This window comes from Manacus vitellinus, unplaced genomic scaffold, assembly GCF_001715985.3.
Source record: "Manacus vitellinus isolate BGI_N305 unplaced genomic scaffold, ASM171598v3 scaffold_50_pilon, whole genome shotgun sequence".
Classification (NCBI taxonomy): domain Eukaryota; kingdom Metazoa; phylum Chordata; class Aves; order Passeriformes; family Pipridae; genus Manacus; species Manacus vitellinus.
Window position 1 is genome coordinate 4,976,158 of NW_021940612.1, and position 15,643 is coordinate 4,991,800.

At 39.8% G+C, this 15,643-nt stretch overlaps 1 protein-coding gene across 2 annotated transcripts in view; it reads right to left on the bottom strand.

Moving 5' to 3' along the window:
- Positions 1-10,457: 10,457 nt before the first annotated feature.
- SLC28A3 (solute carrier family 28 member 3) overlaps positions 10,458-15,643 on the bottom strand; it is a 34,790-nt gene continuing 29,604 nt past the window's right edge. The window contains exons 15-18 of one of the 2 annotated variants that reach the window (XM_008934222.3): positions 14,693-14,774; positions 13,820-13,918; positions 12,076-12,199; positions 10,458-10,760 (exon numbers count right to left, since the gene is read on the bottom strand). In XM_008934222.3, coding sequence (XP_008932470.1) covers positions 10,658-10,760; positions 12,076-12,199; positions 13,820-13,918; positions 14,693-14,774 — 408 coding nt within the window. In that variant the 3' untranslated portion in view covers positions 10,458-10,657. The remainder of the gene's footprint in view (positions 10,761-12,075; positions 12,200-13,819; positions 13,919-14,692; positions 14,775-15,643) is intronic. The other variant, XM_018081014.1, reaches the window with a different exon arrangement.

Consider the following 15,643-nt stretch of genomic DNA (forward strand, 5'->3'; position numbering starts at 1 on the left):
TCCATAATCAGTTCTGCCACTGATTTCAGAAAAGTTTAATGGAATCATCTACATTGCTTTACAGTGGAGATCCAGCACAGAGCCACCACTCACCTACCAGAGCCTCATAGGCCAGTTCTAGACTCAATGTAGAGCAGAGAGCTAAGATACTGCAAAACCAATATATTCTTTAACTTTTAATCATTATCAAGCTGACTATTTATAAACTAAGCAAACAAAAACTCCAAATAAAACAATTGCCTCCCACCCCCTCCCTTCACAAACACTTTTGTGAAGTCTGTCCTTGTTGACCCTTTTTCAGCTCCACAGATGCTACCTGTAGCAGCATCAGATGGAGCATACATGTTCACTCCTGGTCTATCTAGACCTGTGATGAAGAGACCAGGGCAAACACTTAAAACAAAATACTCACCCTGAATTATGTCACTGATGTTAGAACAATACAGAAGACACATGTATATAAAACTCAAGTACCAACCCACCCAGAGGCAGTGTTTTATCTGTAGTGTAAACAAAGACCTACAGGCCCATCTCTGATAAGAACTTGGGCCAGCAATGGAACCAATCAGTGTGGACCTAGCAATGGACCATTAAATGTGGTCGAAAGGAAAAGATTAACAGGTCTTGCTTTATCAGCAGTTAAGGACTATACTACACAAATAGAATACAACTGTAAGACATTCATAGTCTTGCTTAGGAAACAAGACTTGATCACAGTATTGTGCTCTATACTGTATCATTAATGGCTGGTTAATTTTTACTGCCTTTTATTAATCTATGATAACACTACTGTGATTACCATTGTATGCGCCCAAGTCTGTTTTTGCCTTGATCTCTACACATGCTTTTTCTGCTTATGCCGTAAAAATTAAATCAAAAGTTCTCTGATGCTTGGTCTATTTGCTTGCATAATGCGGAGTGAAAAGGAGGTTAGTGTCTGCTCATGGTCCCTGTGAATGTAATTCACTGGGAATTATACCTACTCTGTTTTAGAACATAGTTTGCCACAAGCAGTGCCATCACACAAAACAGGTTTCATCAACATAGTCTTTTTTTGTCACAATCAGGAAAATGACATTTAGTACCAGGTGTTTTGGTTTTTGGTTTTGTTTGAGTTTTTCTTGGGCATGTAAGTATAGGATGGTCTTTTGAGAATTCTAAATGAGATCACTTTTACAGAAAGAACAGGGTCATTTCTACCAATACCTCGGGATTCAACCTTATCTCTTTGCAATGTCTGTATTTGCAAGGACAATCTGCAAATGGAAGATTTTTTGTCTTTTGAAAACTCTTACATTTGGCACTAATATTTTGAAGGAACTTTAGGCAGCAAACTTTATAGAAAATAAAGCAGTCACTATTTAAAGTCTTGCATTTCTCTGTAAAGAAGAATACAGAGAAAATGCTATGGTGAATTAAACCAACATTTTAGGTTTTTGCTGTTGGCCATTATTTGGCAAATTTTTCATTGGAAACAACCAGGTTGAAGTCTGCAGGATGGAAACATACCTTTTGAAACTAGCTGCAAGTATCTTTGGAGAATATGCTCCCTTTCATGTCCAAGTGAAAATGTTTTTACGAACAATGCCCCAGAAGAGGGAGCCTTTTCAAAGCTGGATATTGCTGGTAAGAGCAACCACCACCCACCCCACTATTGCTCACAAGGGTGTGGGGTGAAGTCACAGCCCCACAACTGAAGTTTGAAGAGTTTGGAGCGTTGCGGGGTGTTGGGCCGTTTTCCATGGGAGCAGTGAAGCTAACCAGATAGTTCCCATGGACACAGCCTTGAGCTGTGTGGCTGAAGTGCAGGTGCGCATTCCTCAGTATTTTTGTAGAAAGATGTTTGTGCTATGTGTGTGAGAAAGTAGAAGTAGGAGAACCTAATAAAAGGCTACCTGCTGCTCTGAGCAGGCAGACATCTCTTTGTCTCATCATCCTCGTGTGTGTTGTGTGTCTTCTTCCCCCCTTGGACCAGGACCCTTCGACAGATACCCAGCGACACAAGGGTTTTAGTTTATTCTATTGACGAGCATACACAGCAGGCTTTATAGACTGACATAAGGAAATATGAAGAAAAGCTGATGCAAGAACGCCAAATCTAAGCCTGTCTCAACAGCACACTGTCTCTGGTTTTGAGCCCTTCAAGTTTTTCAAGAGTGTTCTGTGGATGGTTCCAATACAGATTTCTGAAGGATGGGTGCTCACATCTCGTGTATGCCTTTCCTGAAGTTCCCATTAACACAATCATAGATCTAAGAGATGAAGAGCAGCCCAAATTAGGTAGCTGCTGTCTCATATTGTTAGATGAAACACTTCTCAATTGGAGTGAATGTAAAGGAGAGACCTCCTTATTTAGGTGTTGAGAATACTATACCAATCCAATCTCTTTTAAAGAGCCTTTCAAATTCTGTTGAAGGTCTTGCAACTCACTGTGAGCAGGTTGCTGTTCTGTGAAGTGGATTACTTTGCCATATTTAGAAGTAAGCCTTTAAGCCCTTGAGTAGTGGTTCTAGTATCTCGGGAAAGCAAGGGAGGCTCTTTGTGCTTCCCTTTTTCCTGTGAATAGTTTGCCAGACTGCAACAATCAATTCTCATAAGGATCCCTTGTCTTTGTTTTCTGCACAATACTTTTCCCTTTCCTTTCCAAGGGTACTGTTTTCTAGGACATGGTTATGTCATTATTAATATGTTTTTTCTTAACACTTTCTCCCACAGTGAGCTGATTCCTCCTGCTTCCCCTTACATCTACAAGGAAACTAAGAAAATCTATATCAGCTGGTGAAAAGCCTTGCTATGTTCTGGAAGCCCCAAGGTAGAGAGCATGCTGAGAGCTGGACTGGTGGTGGAGATTACAGTAGAACAGGCTTTGGTACTATTATTGTTGTGGCCTAAAATGTTGTGGGCCATTCACGTGTTTTAGAAATCTTTAGCCACATATTATCTGGAGCTAAGTAGAATGAGAATATCATAGCAGTGTGCACAACTACCCTCTCCATGCCTCCATCTACTGCAAGTTTTTGCAGCATACAACGTACAAAGGTGATAAGAAATCTGTGAGAATCAGCTGACGTAATTTTAGAAAAGATGATCTTCAGGGCACAGACAAGTTGTGTGGCACTCTGAAAAGTGGAGCTATAAAAAGTGCCCACAGTGATCCCTTAAAAGCAAACCACCTTGGCCAAAGTATATGATGTTTTTACATTACCTGAAAATGCGGTAATCAAAGTATATAACACGAAATGTCGAGCAAGAGAAACCCCAGGCGGGCCACACATATATAAGTAAAGAGACTAGATACTTGTATCCCTATGTATTTTCTTGCGAAGAGCTTTTACTGATTGTGTTCTGCCACCTAGTGATCAAAGAAAGGAAAAATTCCAGCACCTTGTGGTGATGCATGAAATCAAAACAAAGGTGATCAAAACTAGCAGATAAAGAAAGCAAGATGTGAACAGTGCTCCTGTGAAGTCGTGGAATGGTCAGAAGAAAGGATGAAAGGAGGAAAGCAAGAGGTTTGGGGATTCAACACTAAATGAAGCCTAACCTGAAACCTCGGTCTGGCCTCTGCTGTGGTTTTAATATGGTAATCAGGTAGCACAAGGAGAGAATTGAGAGTTCTAGGGGAGATCTGCAGATTCTCCTATGTGGTTTCAAGTGAAGCCAGATACCCCAATCACTTAAGTAAGGTAAATGTGTATAGTTCACAAGATACATCAACTGACTTCAGCTGAGCTGTCTGCAAAAACAGCATGTAGCTGCAAGGATCAATTTCTATTTTGAAATGCCTGGACATGATTATTCAAAAAAATTTGGGAGTGGATGTCCTTTACACGGTATTCTGAACTGAAAAAGATAAAGGCTTTTTTTTCTGTGGCTTCTTGGGGAAATACCTGTCACACAAAAATTATTCAAGATAAAATGGTGAGAGACTTCAGAGTGTTTCCCTATGTAATAATTATTGTAATATGACCAAATAGCCAACTACAGTTAAGTGAGAGTTTTGTGGCACAAGTTCAGTCAGCAGTTAATGATGCTTGGATTATCTGGGGTTATAAAGATATGTAACTATGGAAGGTAAGTGGGTTTGTGAGATGTAAAAGTAGTCATTTGGTATAGACACCAAATTTTTGTGTTCCTGCTGTTGTTTAAGATGCTACAGCAGTGTAATAGTTTTTCTTTAGAGAGGGGAAATAACACTGTTATGAACCTGTCCAGTCTTCTTTCTTTAGTTGAACCAGAGCTGCTAGTTTAGGCAAAGTACCGGGTTGGTGGAGTTATATCTGTTTTGATCCATGTGTAAGAGCCTCTGACAGAAACTAGGCATGTAATGTATAGTTTCTCTTTACTTTCCAGCAAAGAATCAGATGAAGAGACTTCTTGGGTGTATAATCCTACAACTGTGAAAGTCCCACTGTCCCATTTTCGCTGTCTAAAAAATTTTGCTGCAACACAACTTCTAACAACACACACTGATCAGAAGCAGAGCTGAGAAAATTTCCCAAGCGAAAACAGGGCCTGTTACAAAACTCAAAAGTGGACACAAATCCGGGTTTGTTATCCTATGAATGGGGCCATTCTCCCTAATATGGGGACAAGCACAGTCCTAATAACAGCAGTGTTGTGAGTTTGATCCCTATACAGGCCATTCAATTAAGAGTTGGACTTAATGATCTTTGTGGGTCCCTTCCAACTCAAAATATTCTGTGGGAAGTCACAGAATTGTTTCAATGCACTTTCTGCTGAGGTAGGAACACTCCCCTAGCACATAAAAAACAAGTAAGCAAGAAGATCCAAATATGATGTTTCTTACTATATTTAATTCTGGTAATATGCAAGATTTTGCATGTAAAAATTCAAAATTTTTCTTATTTCATCTAGAAAATCGTGGTCCTAAACTTCCATCTATATTTACCACCAGGGAACAAACACCAGTGCCATGTGGGGTGTTCTCATCTCTCTCACATTTCTAGCCACCTGACATCAAAGACATGAATCAATATAGCAAAAATAAAATATTCATTGTGGCAACCATGGCAACACACGCATTCTGATCAATGTTTTTTGAGGTAATGCACTAGTTGCTATAGTGAATCCCCATGCTGCACAATGCCATAGCAACAAGAAATGCTTTGGTTTTTCCCCTTCTCTATAAAACCATCATGATCTAAAGAGGAAATTGTTTTTCCCAGTCTGTTTTCCAGGTTAATATTCTCATGTTTCAGATTCAGAGCTCCATAAGGCAAAACAGAAGCACGTGTACCGACCAATACACGATAGTGGAACAAGTTAAGTACTTTCATTGGCTTCTGTGCACCTATAAGACTATAAAACCAGCTTGAAATTAGAATAAAATCCAAGGAAACAATTAATGTGTAATCTACATTGATATAAGTGCATGATAACTCCAGCTTCAGTGGAAATCCACCAAGTTTAGACTGATGCAAATGAGAGACTTTGATTCAGCCTCTCAAAGTTTTGTGACCTGACACTTGTTTTTATACTTGATATCAGATAACAGTTTAGGATTGCAGCAGGCCCACTTATTCTGCAGGCCTGCTCACAGAATTGGGATGGTGCCACATGGATGAACTGTGCCCACAGAATTCAAACTTGAGGCTTCACACCAGCTGCTCTCAGGGCATATCCAGCTGTGCTGATGGCTGCCAAACAGGGCTGTGCTTCCAATGCCATGTACATCACAAGGACCAAGAGCTTCCCATGCACTCCTCAATGCCCTTGACACAGTCTTCTACCACGGCTGGTAGGCCTGAGGTTCAGAGACACCTACCTACCTATATGTTACTGCTGAGCAGCTTGCTCAAGGGGCTTTAATGCTACCTGTATCTAGTTGAATTTGGAAGTCTGTTAGTCATCCACAGACTTACAACTTCTGGAAACAATGGATTTATGGCACTACATAGTGAGAATCAGTCTAACTACTGCATAGCAAAAACAGTTTCAGTCTGCAGAAGAAAAGAATTGGTATTAATGTACTGTATCATTGACATCTTGCCCCTCTCTATTCATGTCTTTTGTGAGAACAAGCTGATACCTGCTTTGGAGAACACTGACTTGGCTCCATAACTTGCTGTATACGACCTGCCTCTCTGTTCTTGTTTTGGCTGGGATAGAGTTACTTGTCTTCCTAGTAGCTGGTATAGTGCTGTGGTTTGGATGAAAACCATGTTGATAACACAATGGTTTTTCATTATTTAGTGCTTACCTTAAGTCAAGGATATTTTAGCTTCTCATACCAGCCCACAAGTGAATTGGCTGGAGAAGGGGAGCACAAGAAGCTGGAAGAAAACACAAGCAGTCTAAAAGGATATTTTACATCATATGGTACCATGCTTGCTATATGAACTGGGGGAAAGGTTGGCTGGGGGTCACAGTTTTGGGGGCTGGGTGGGCAACAATCAGTGGATGGTGAGCAATTGCCTTGTATATAACTTCTTTTGTATATTCTATTATTAATTATTATTATTCCCTCATTTTCTGTTCTAATAAACTATCTTTACCTCAACTCACAAATTTTACCTTTTTTTTTTTTCTTCCAATTCTCTTCCCCATCCCATTAGTAGTGGCAGGGAGTGAGTAAGCGACCGGATGGTGTTTAGCTACGTGCCAGGTTAAATCACAACACGTAGTGAATGACTCCCACATTCACAAAGGTATACAGGTTTCAAGTGATGCTGTGGATATGTAGAATTAGAAGTTTCCTTCAAAAATGTCCTTGTTATTTCCATCTGCCTCTCAGCCAATTAAAACAGAAATGTTCCTGTTACCTACTAGGCTTGCCTCATTTACGTATTTCAGTACTTTTCTGAACTGGGGCCAGAGAGAACTTTGTCTTAAATTAAGGATAGTTTTCGTTGATGGTACATGTTCTGAGCGAGATAAAGGCTGCACAGTATATTTCCTGGAACTGTTGAACACAGAACTGTGTAAAAGTTTTCCTGGAATTATTACCAGTGACTTCTAATGACTGACATCCTGTGAAAGCTACAGTACAAAGAAATTAGATATGTACTGACATCCAGTGGGTGAAAAATTGAGTCGTGCCACTAATGCTTCATTCACTTTTCATCTGCATTAGTTACAAGCTATTGCGCACTACCATGCCAATAACAACGAAGTTGGTTAAATTCTCTCTTTTTTACAAGACCTTTGAACCAGGGATGCCTCCACACAGTCTTCATCTGTTTTTGAATCATTTACAAAGTGTTAATTTAGATCTTTGAATCTACATGTGTATAGTGTATTTGGTTTACATGGATGGGATTTGGTAGCAGGAGGGGTGATAGAGGTGTGGCTTTTCTGATAAGCTGTCGGAAGCTTCCCACATGTCCAACAGAACCAGTTCCAGCTAGGTCCAAGGCAGTGTCACTACTGGCCAAGGCTGAGCCTGTCAGTGACAGTGGTAGTGCCTCTGTGATAACTATTTAAGAAGGGGGGAAAAACCTGCTGCAAAAGAAGGAGACAAAAGAGAGGAGTGAGAATATGTGAGAGAAATAGCCTTGCAGAACCAAGGTCAGTGGAGAAAGAGGGGGAGGAGGTGCTCCAGGTACCAGAGCAAAGATTCCCCTGCAGACCATGATGAAATAGGCTATTCCCCTGTAGCCCATGGAGAGCCATGGTGGAGCAGAGATCCACCTGCAGCCCCTAGAGGACCCAGACTGGAGTAGGTGGTTTCTTGAAGAAGGCTATAACCCCATGGGAAGCCTGCACTGAAGTACTGCTGGCAGAGCTTGTGACCCTGTGGGTGAGCCATGCTGGAGCAATCTGTTCCTGAAGGACTGCACCCTTGGGAAGAGACCAGTGCTGGAACAGTTCACGAAGAAATGCAACCCATGGAAGGACTCATATTGTATAAGTTTGTGGAAGACTGACTGTTGTGGGAGAGGCCCCATGCTGGAGCAGGGAAAGAGAGTGAGGAGTCCTCCCCCTGATGACAAAGAAGCGGCAGGGACAACGTGTGATGAACTGACCACAGCTCCAATTCCCCATCATCTTGCATTGTTGAGGGGGTGGAGGTAGAGAAAATCAGGAGTAAAACTGATCCCAGGGCATAGGGAGACGTGTGGGGAAAGTATTTATAAGATTTGGTTTTATTTCCCCTTATCCTATTCTGACTTGATCAGCAACAAATTATATTGATTTTTTCCCAAGTTGAGTCACTTTTTGACTATGACAGTGCTTGGTGAGTGATCTCTCCCTGTCCTTATCTCAGGCCATGAACCTTTTGCTGGGTTTTCTCTCACCTGTTCAGCAGAGGAGGAGAGGGATAGAACAGCTTTGGTGAGCACCTGGTGTTCACCCATGTCAACCCACCACATGTGTAGCGAGCAATTGATTAAATAATATGTTTCTTTTCAGGTCTGTGATGCAGGTTCATTGTCTCCAGAGTTGTCGGAATTGTGTTCCTGGGTGCTGAGAGTTCAGGGCCCAGGATGCCAGGGTGGTGAAATGTACTGTTCCCTTTTTGTGTCAAAACAAACACAAAGAGCTCTGCACTGGGCTCCTACCACCATCACAAGGACAGAAGGAAAACAGTTACCTGAACGCATGATGGTACTTCTTAGCAATCCCCTCCTGCTTTCATGGCTTTTTTTGCTACATTTAGGATGCAATGTCCCATGTATATTGTCTTTTGACTAAACCATTACAAACTAGGTGGGTAATCTCTTTGACCAGGTATAGATAGGGAAATGTCATGTATACTCTGCAAAAATTGCCTTCCATCTAATCCTTCTATAGAGGAGTCCTAAAAAGGAAAAGAAATACACCACATCTCTTCTGTGGGAGGAAGACTGTTACCTTAAACTATATGAGAGGATTTTCTAGAAGTTCATGAATGGTTGTATCTACTAGGCTGAGTAGTCCTTTTAACCAGCATACAATAGTGGGAATGGAAAGAGTGGTCATTTCAAAAGGTTGATATTAAATAGAGGATAGTAGGGAGTAGCAAAGAGGGAGAGTACTAGTGATGGTTTGTAAACAGAGCGCTGTTCTGCTTGACAGTGAGAGCTAATGTTTCCAATTAATTTTCCTTGAAATAATGTATTTCTTTATTTCAGACTCAAAACTTATTTGAGAGATAAATCCTGCTATAAACAGCAAGCTGGAGAAAAATTGTGGATCAAACCCATGCAATTTCTTTAGGATGGGTTTGCATGAAGTATATATGAGCATATATATGCCATAATCAGGACTGTCAGCACTCTTTTAAAACCCTGAAAACTGAGACTGACATGCAGTCTGCTACACCTAGATGGATGAGGCCAAAGAAAAACACCTAACAATATGAAACCAGTGATAATAATTGAAAGTAGTAATAATACTGACAATTTTTTCAGAGAAAATGTTAATAAACTGAGTTTTACAGGAAACCACCGTCTTTTAAAGTAAGTTTAAATCTATCCCCTCTGTAAATAGCTGTTCTGGCAACTGTCTAAGGTTACGAATCTGGATTTCTTGGAATAGACTCTGCAGTAACTAAGGAAAGATTGAAAAGTTAGTAATTGTTTTGTCAGAATAGACCTTCTGCACAATTTTTATTAGGAGGGTATGTCAAGATTTTCTGATGTTTCTTTACTTTAGATCTTTGCTTTCTTCCCAAGTATTTAGCATTTACAATGTCATAGGATAGGAATATCTCTCACTCCATCTCAATCTGCAAAGAACTTCTCAGTTTTGGAGTCTATGAAAAGTCTGAAGCTTAAAACCATAACAATTTCCTCCTCAAAAGGATTCTTTAGAAGTCTTCTACATTAATGTTGTTTTCACAGAGAATAGTCATGTTATGACCCAAGTTTACCCACATTTGATAATGTTCAAATCTGGGTAAAAGTTCCTGGTTCGTGACTCCAGGGTCAATTTCCACAATGGTTAAAAATAAAGATTTAGAAGAATCAATACAGGAAACTTTACTTGGAGTTTGGACATTTCATTCATGTAGTTGACTCTAAACGTAGACTAACCTCCTGCACTCTCTTGTGGACAAAAGAAGGGGGACTAGGGTATAGAGTGGCTACTCCCCAGTTCGGTGCTTCAGTGGCCAAGGTGGTGAGGCATACCACATGTTAGCAGCTCAATTCACATGCAGTCATAGTTACCTACTCATAGCAGGCAGTTATATATATATATGTAACCACAGTTATCTTTGCAGAATGTGCAGAGATTTTTGAGAACGGAGTCATTTATTTTCATACAGTAAACACTTCTATGCTATCAAAAAGAGCGGAAATACTATTAGAATGGATGGCAGTTCTGAATATTATTTCTAGTTCACAGCTTTCTGTAAGTGGCTACCAAATCCTCTGAATCTGATTTTCTTCATACCTACAGCAGTTCAATCTAATAGATTGATCAGTTTCAGGGTAGAAATGAAATCAGGAGAATCAGGCTTAGAAATGTTCTTCCATTCTAATTTGTAAGAAGAAGAGATCTGCAGCAAGACATGTCTTGCATTTATCCCAGTTTAATTCATGAGTAATACCAAGCAAGTCAGAGGAACTGGGCTGGTAAGAGATGGAAAATAAAGATCGCATGGGGGAAATTCACACTTATTGTTGCAAAGGAAAGTTTTTATTTCCTTTCTTCTAAGGAACACAACTCTTATTTATAATCTATCCTTGGCAAAAAATTGGAACTTAATCTAAGTACAATTAGAAGCAGATTGACCCAGTATCTGGCAACATACTTTCCAGGAACTCAAACTGTAGTTTCCCTCAGGAAAGATCTTCTCCGAATGCTCTGCACTGGGGAAGGAGATAAAAGCAGAAATCAGATAAACTCCTTTTCACAGAATCACAGGATATTCTAGTGGGAATTTTTGTCTCTTCTTCTCTGCAGTATATGCATACACACACATGCACATACACACAGGCAGACACACTTTCTCAAAAGCACTTTAAATGTGTTAAAATTTTCATGAGAAATGAAATAGAGAAGACTTTCCAAGCACCAGCCAAGTACCATGACCAGATATTCTCTCTTTTTTATGAAGATAATGCATGGTTTTCTGTACAAAGTCTTCATGTCTCTGCTATATCTTCCTAGATAACTGAAATGATTGAGGGTGTCACTCCTCCATTAAATGTTTTTGCATCTGCTCAGTATTGATTCTGCTGAAAATAGAGCAGGTTCCTGTTTTTGTAGCCACCTGTTAGACTTAAAATCAGTGTGATGCACAAAAGTTGGAGTAATGAAGAAATAAAAATGATGGAATGTGCCTACAGATGATTTTTACTATGTAATCATTTTTTACAATGGTTCAGTGTCATGATAAACTCCTTTGGAACATCAGGTTGCAAGAACAGAAATTCTTTGAAGTGATATTCAAGCACTGATGTTCAGGCAGAAGCTGGTGGCCTTGATACTACCATGAGTAATTTTTTTAAACTACATTTTTGTGAATAGTTGAAATCTAAAAATTTTACCGTAAGGATGAGACTTTACACATTGTATATGCCCATGCTCAAAGATACATATTATGTCAAGACACAGAAGGAAAAAATATACCTGTCAAAAGAATAATAGAGAAAAAAAAACCCTGAAATTAGAATTGGAATTTTGGTTCCTAACAAAAGGAGTTAAACAGTGTAAGGAATTTCAAGTTTCTACTAATCTTGGTACCAAGTAAATGAAACAAGGTACCTCTTTCCACAGAAAACTCTTGTGGCAAACAGGCAGTCAGGGTGATGTGTCTAGTTAAAACATTATGCTAGTACAAATATTTATCTTTTTGTCAATACTTGAGATGAACCAGAACTAGGCCACTGAATCTTTGTATGATAAGCTATCTTTAGTCTTTTGGATAGCTCAGGTTTGAACAAAGATATTTTGAGTTGTGTATTGGTTCCGTCTGTGCTTGTCTTGTAACAGAAAAGTTCCCCAAGAAAAGGTAAACAATTCAGCAGCATTAAAATACTCATTTGTTTAAAATATGCGAGTTCATGGAAAACAGGTGTCCAAGGAAAAAAGCAAAATACCAAAAATATAAAAAAAAAGGTTTTCAGAGAATGTATGAGCTCCCTAAATTATGCTGACAGAGGATAAAGAGTTCCTTAATACCTGGTGAAGAGACGGTGGCAACATTCCACTAGCTTTATGCTCTTGACAGGGAAATCTGTGAAGTTGGAGGCATTTCCTAATAAGATGTGGCAAGGAACTTCCAGATCGGAGACAGTCAGCATTCCTGTGAAGTAAGTAGCAATTTTCTTTGTGAGTAATGAAGAGGAAGATAAGACACAGGGATGTGAGTCATGGGGACATGATCAAATGAACAATTTTGTTTGATAAAAAGTCACCATTTGAGATGGTTCTGTAAAGGTGTAAGATTAAAAACCTCTAATTGTGGGATTTTGAAAAAATCTGAATAATTTTAAAGAACTGGATTAAGGAGCAAACCCAAAAATATAGTCACTTTTTATATGTAGAAATGAAACTACAGTAACTTGTTACACTTCAACCATTTTAGCTTTTTACCCCTTTTAATAACACTAAAAGTTATGGTAATGGCTTTCTCATTGCTGCATCAGTGTTCTTTCATTAACTAAAATGGAGCTATGTTGCATTTTTAGCAGTGCAAGTAAATACAGAACCTTTTATTTTGTTTTAAATTGAGATAGTTTGCTTTCATAGATATTCCTGAAATTTTTCTGCAAACAGTAATATCAGCACTCACTGCAGTAATGGAGACACGGGATATGAAAGTGACAACTCATGTAGTGTTGTGCAACTCGGACGCATTTTTAGTATGTTCTTATCAGAACTGGGGTAATAGAAGTTGCTTGGCTCTCCTACCTTCTCCTAGGTATAAGGAAAGCATTTGCCATGGCAGGAGTGGGTGGAATGCAATTTTTTTTCTAAAGTAGATTTTATTATTTTGGAAAGATTTTCCCAGTGGTTGTTCACAATATTATTCTTAAGATCAGTATCATGAAATGACACGTTTTAGTAGGTCTTCCTGATTCCTCAGATATGCAGAGCAGTGTCATGTGTTAAAATACTATGGATGGCTGTGAGACTAAAGACATTTCAAGTGTACTAGTTCTGTAAGCTTCAGAAAATAGTGTGGGCTTATCCTTAAAATGTGTATGTTTCTGTTGATACGGTGATCAAAAAGGGATAGGGAATTTGTGGCAGACACAGCCATGGTGTTTTCAGCTACATTTTGTATATCACATACTCAGGGAAGAGAGCTGGAAAAGTGATTGTTAAATGATGGAGATAAATTTTATCTATTGAATCATATCTGATCAATTAATTAAATCTTTGTAATCATTAATATTATGTTCTTTATAATTTACCCCTAAAATGGTTGTTGCATTGTGACTCTTCCCTCAGCTTGAAGGTGAGACTTCAAAAATTAAGGATCTGTTGTTGAGTCCCATTTCTGTTTCATTAACTTAGGTTTTCTGTGGAAATAATATCAACCTAAATATCAATTTAATGTTGAGACAAAGAGTTGTTCAGTTTCCCTCTTACTCTTTCTCTTTTACACTCTTCCTTCATTCTAATTCTTCTGTTTCTGCTCCAGATTTACTTCTCTATTTCTGTAGCTTTGCACATGAGTCGTGTTATGCACAAACTAACCAAAAAAAAAAAAAGGCAAAAAGACATAATGGAAGAACTAAAATCTTTTCCTGTTCTAGTTTTCAGGAACCTTCCATCTCATATTGACTTTTAACCCTGCCAAGCCCAAAACCACCTGTGTTTGAGTGACAAGGGCTGCCCAGCTGTGTGTAGTCTGGTACCAATGCACTGCCACATGGTGGTCACTGATTGTAGGGGACACCAAACCTGGGTACTCTACCTGCAACACAGGCTGTCATGAAACAGGCGACAGTTCCAGCAATCATTGCTCTGAAAGCACCATCAACTATTTCCTTCTTTTTTGAGGGAGCAATACTCGCTAGGAAGAAAAATAAAGTGTGTGTCAAACAGAAATATATGTAAGGAAGATTAAGCTGTCAGCTTTTTCACTACAAGAGGAATTTCTAACCCTGCATTTTGAACTAGGGAAAAAAAGGAGGAAAAGTGTGACGGTTTTTAGTGGGTTATTTGAAGGCCAAGTGCCAGTGTTGGCTCTTCTGTTAAGAAGGCGGCTTGTGTATAAAATGGTGACTTCTGTTTGCTTTGGGAGCTTGTACATCTGTGCTGCTGATGGTACCCTTCTGAAGGGTCTGGCCCTGTGGCTGGGTCTTGCTCCTCCATGCTCTCCCACTGCTGGCACCGTGGAGCCCACTGGGCTTCAGGGCAAAAGAAGGCTGCCAGTAATTCCAGCTGCCTCGTGAGGAACTCAAATTTTTTTTTTAATTTTTCTTTATCCATATATGCAACATTTTTACAGGAAACAGCCAACTTCATCTTTCAAACCAGCATACTACTGACACAGTTTGCTCCTTCTGAAGCTCAAGGGAGCTGTAGTAGCTCAGGCTCGTGGTTGAAGGCTAAAGAGGGAGGATTGTTAGCAAGGCTTAGTCCCCTCCCCTTGCCCTCAGCACCTCTCCCAGTACCTGCACCCCAAAGCCTATACCCCTCTGGGACCCCTTCCATGCACAGTTAGGTGCTAGCAGAGCAGCACCTCAGCTCCTAATGTTACTAAGCTTCACCCACAGCCTATTCCTTTTGGTGTTTTCCTTGGGATTTGCTTGCCAAACAAATTGTCTTTTAGAGAGGTTCTTACTCAGGCCTCCTATTACCAGTCCCAGAGAGCCGAAGTTGGCAAACCCACAAAGAGCATAGGTGGCAATGACTTCAGAGCGAACCTGGAAAACAAACACATACCCTCTCAGTTGTTTGAAACAGCTTGTGCTGATTCAAGGGTCTGAAAATATGGCATTGTGGCTCAGGGCTCCGAGTACTAAAATTCCTCAATTTCACTTGGTTGCTGCCCCAAGTAATGGCTTTCAGAAAGGTAGGCTCATTCTCTTGCTGGAAGTTGATGGCTTTTATACCCACTGCCCATGTGAGAACTCACAAATCATGTCATGTTTTTATTTTTCATGTATATTGTTGTGTCTTGTTGAATTTAGTAATAGCAATTAAAGACAAAAAAAAAATCTTATCTTACTAGTGGAAATTTGACTGCTGCTTTCTGAAAGTATGAGTCAGAGAGCTATAACTCAGCTGCTCCTTCATAGCTGGATGCCTCCATGATAGTCTGTTGAAACCTCAAGTTTTGGTATGCATCCCCGACTACTTTGTCCCTGAACAAGCAGAGGACTCTATGTACAAAGCTGCTCTGTGCATGTTCCACCCTGGGCACAGAAGGGAAATTGGTCTCCTAGAGAGTGATACTTTGATGTGTTAACAGGCAGAGAGGGACATTAAGATTTTGGAATCCCCCTCAGCAGCTTATTTCCTTACTGACTTCCAACATCTTTCTCCCTTTGAGTAACACCAGTTCAACCTGGACCTCAAACAAGAGATGAGGTTAGGATGGCCTTTGCTTCCATGGAGGGACCCCTGACATGACACAGAATGACTTCAGGTGAAATCAGGCTACAAACCTTGCAAAACTTCAGATAAATATAGTCCAACATTTTGAGAAAGTGGGCAATGTATCTCAGCAAATGTTTTGTTCCCTTGGCAGTTCTGAATTCCTGTTTAAGCTATATAGGAATAGGGTTTTAGG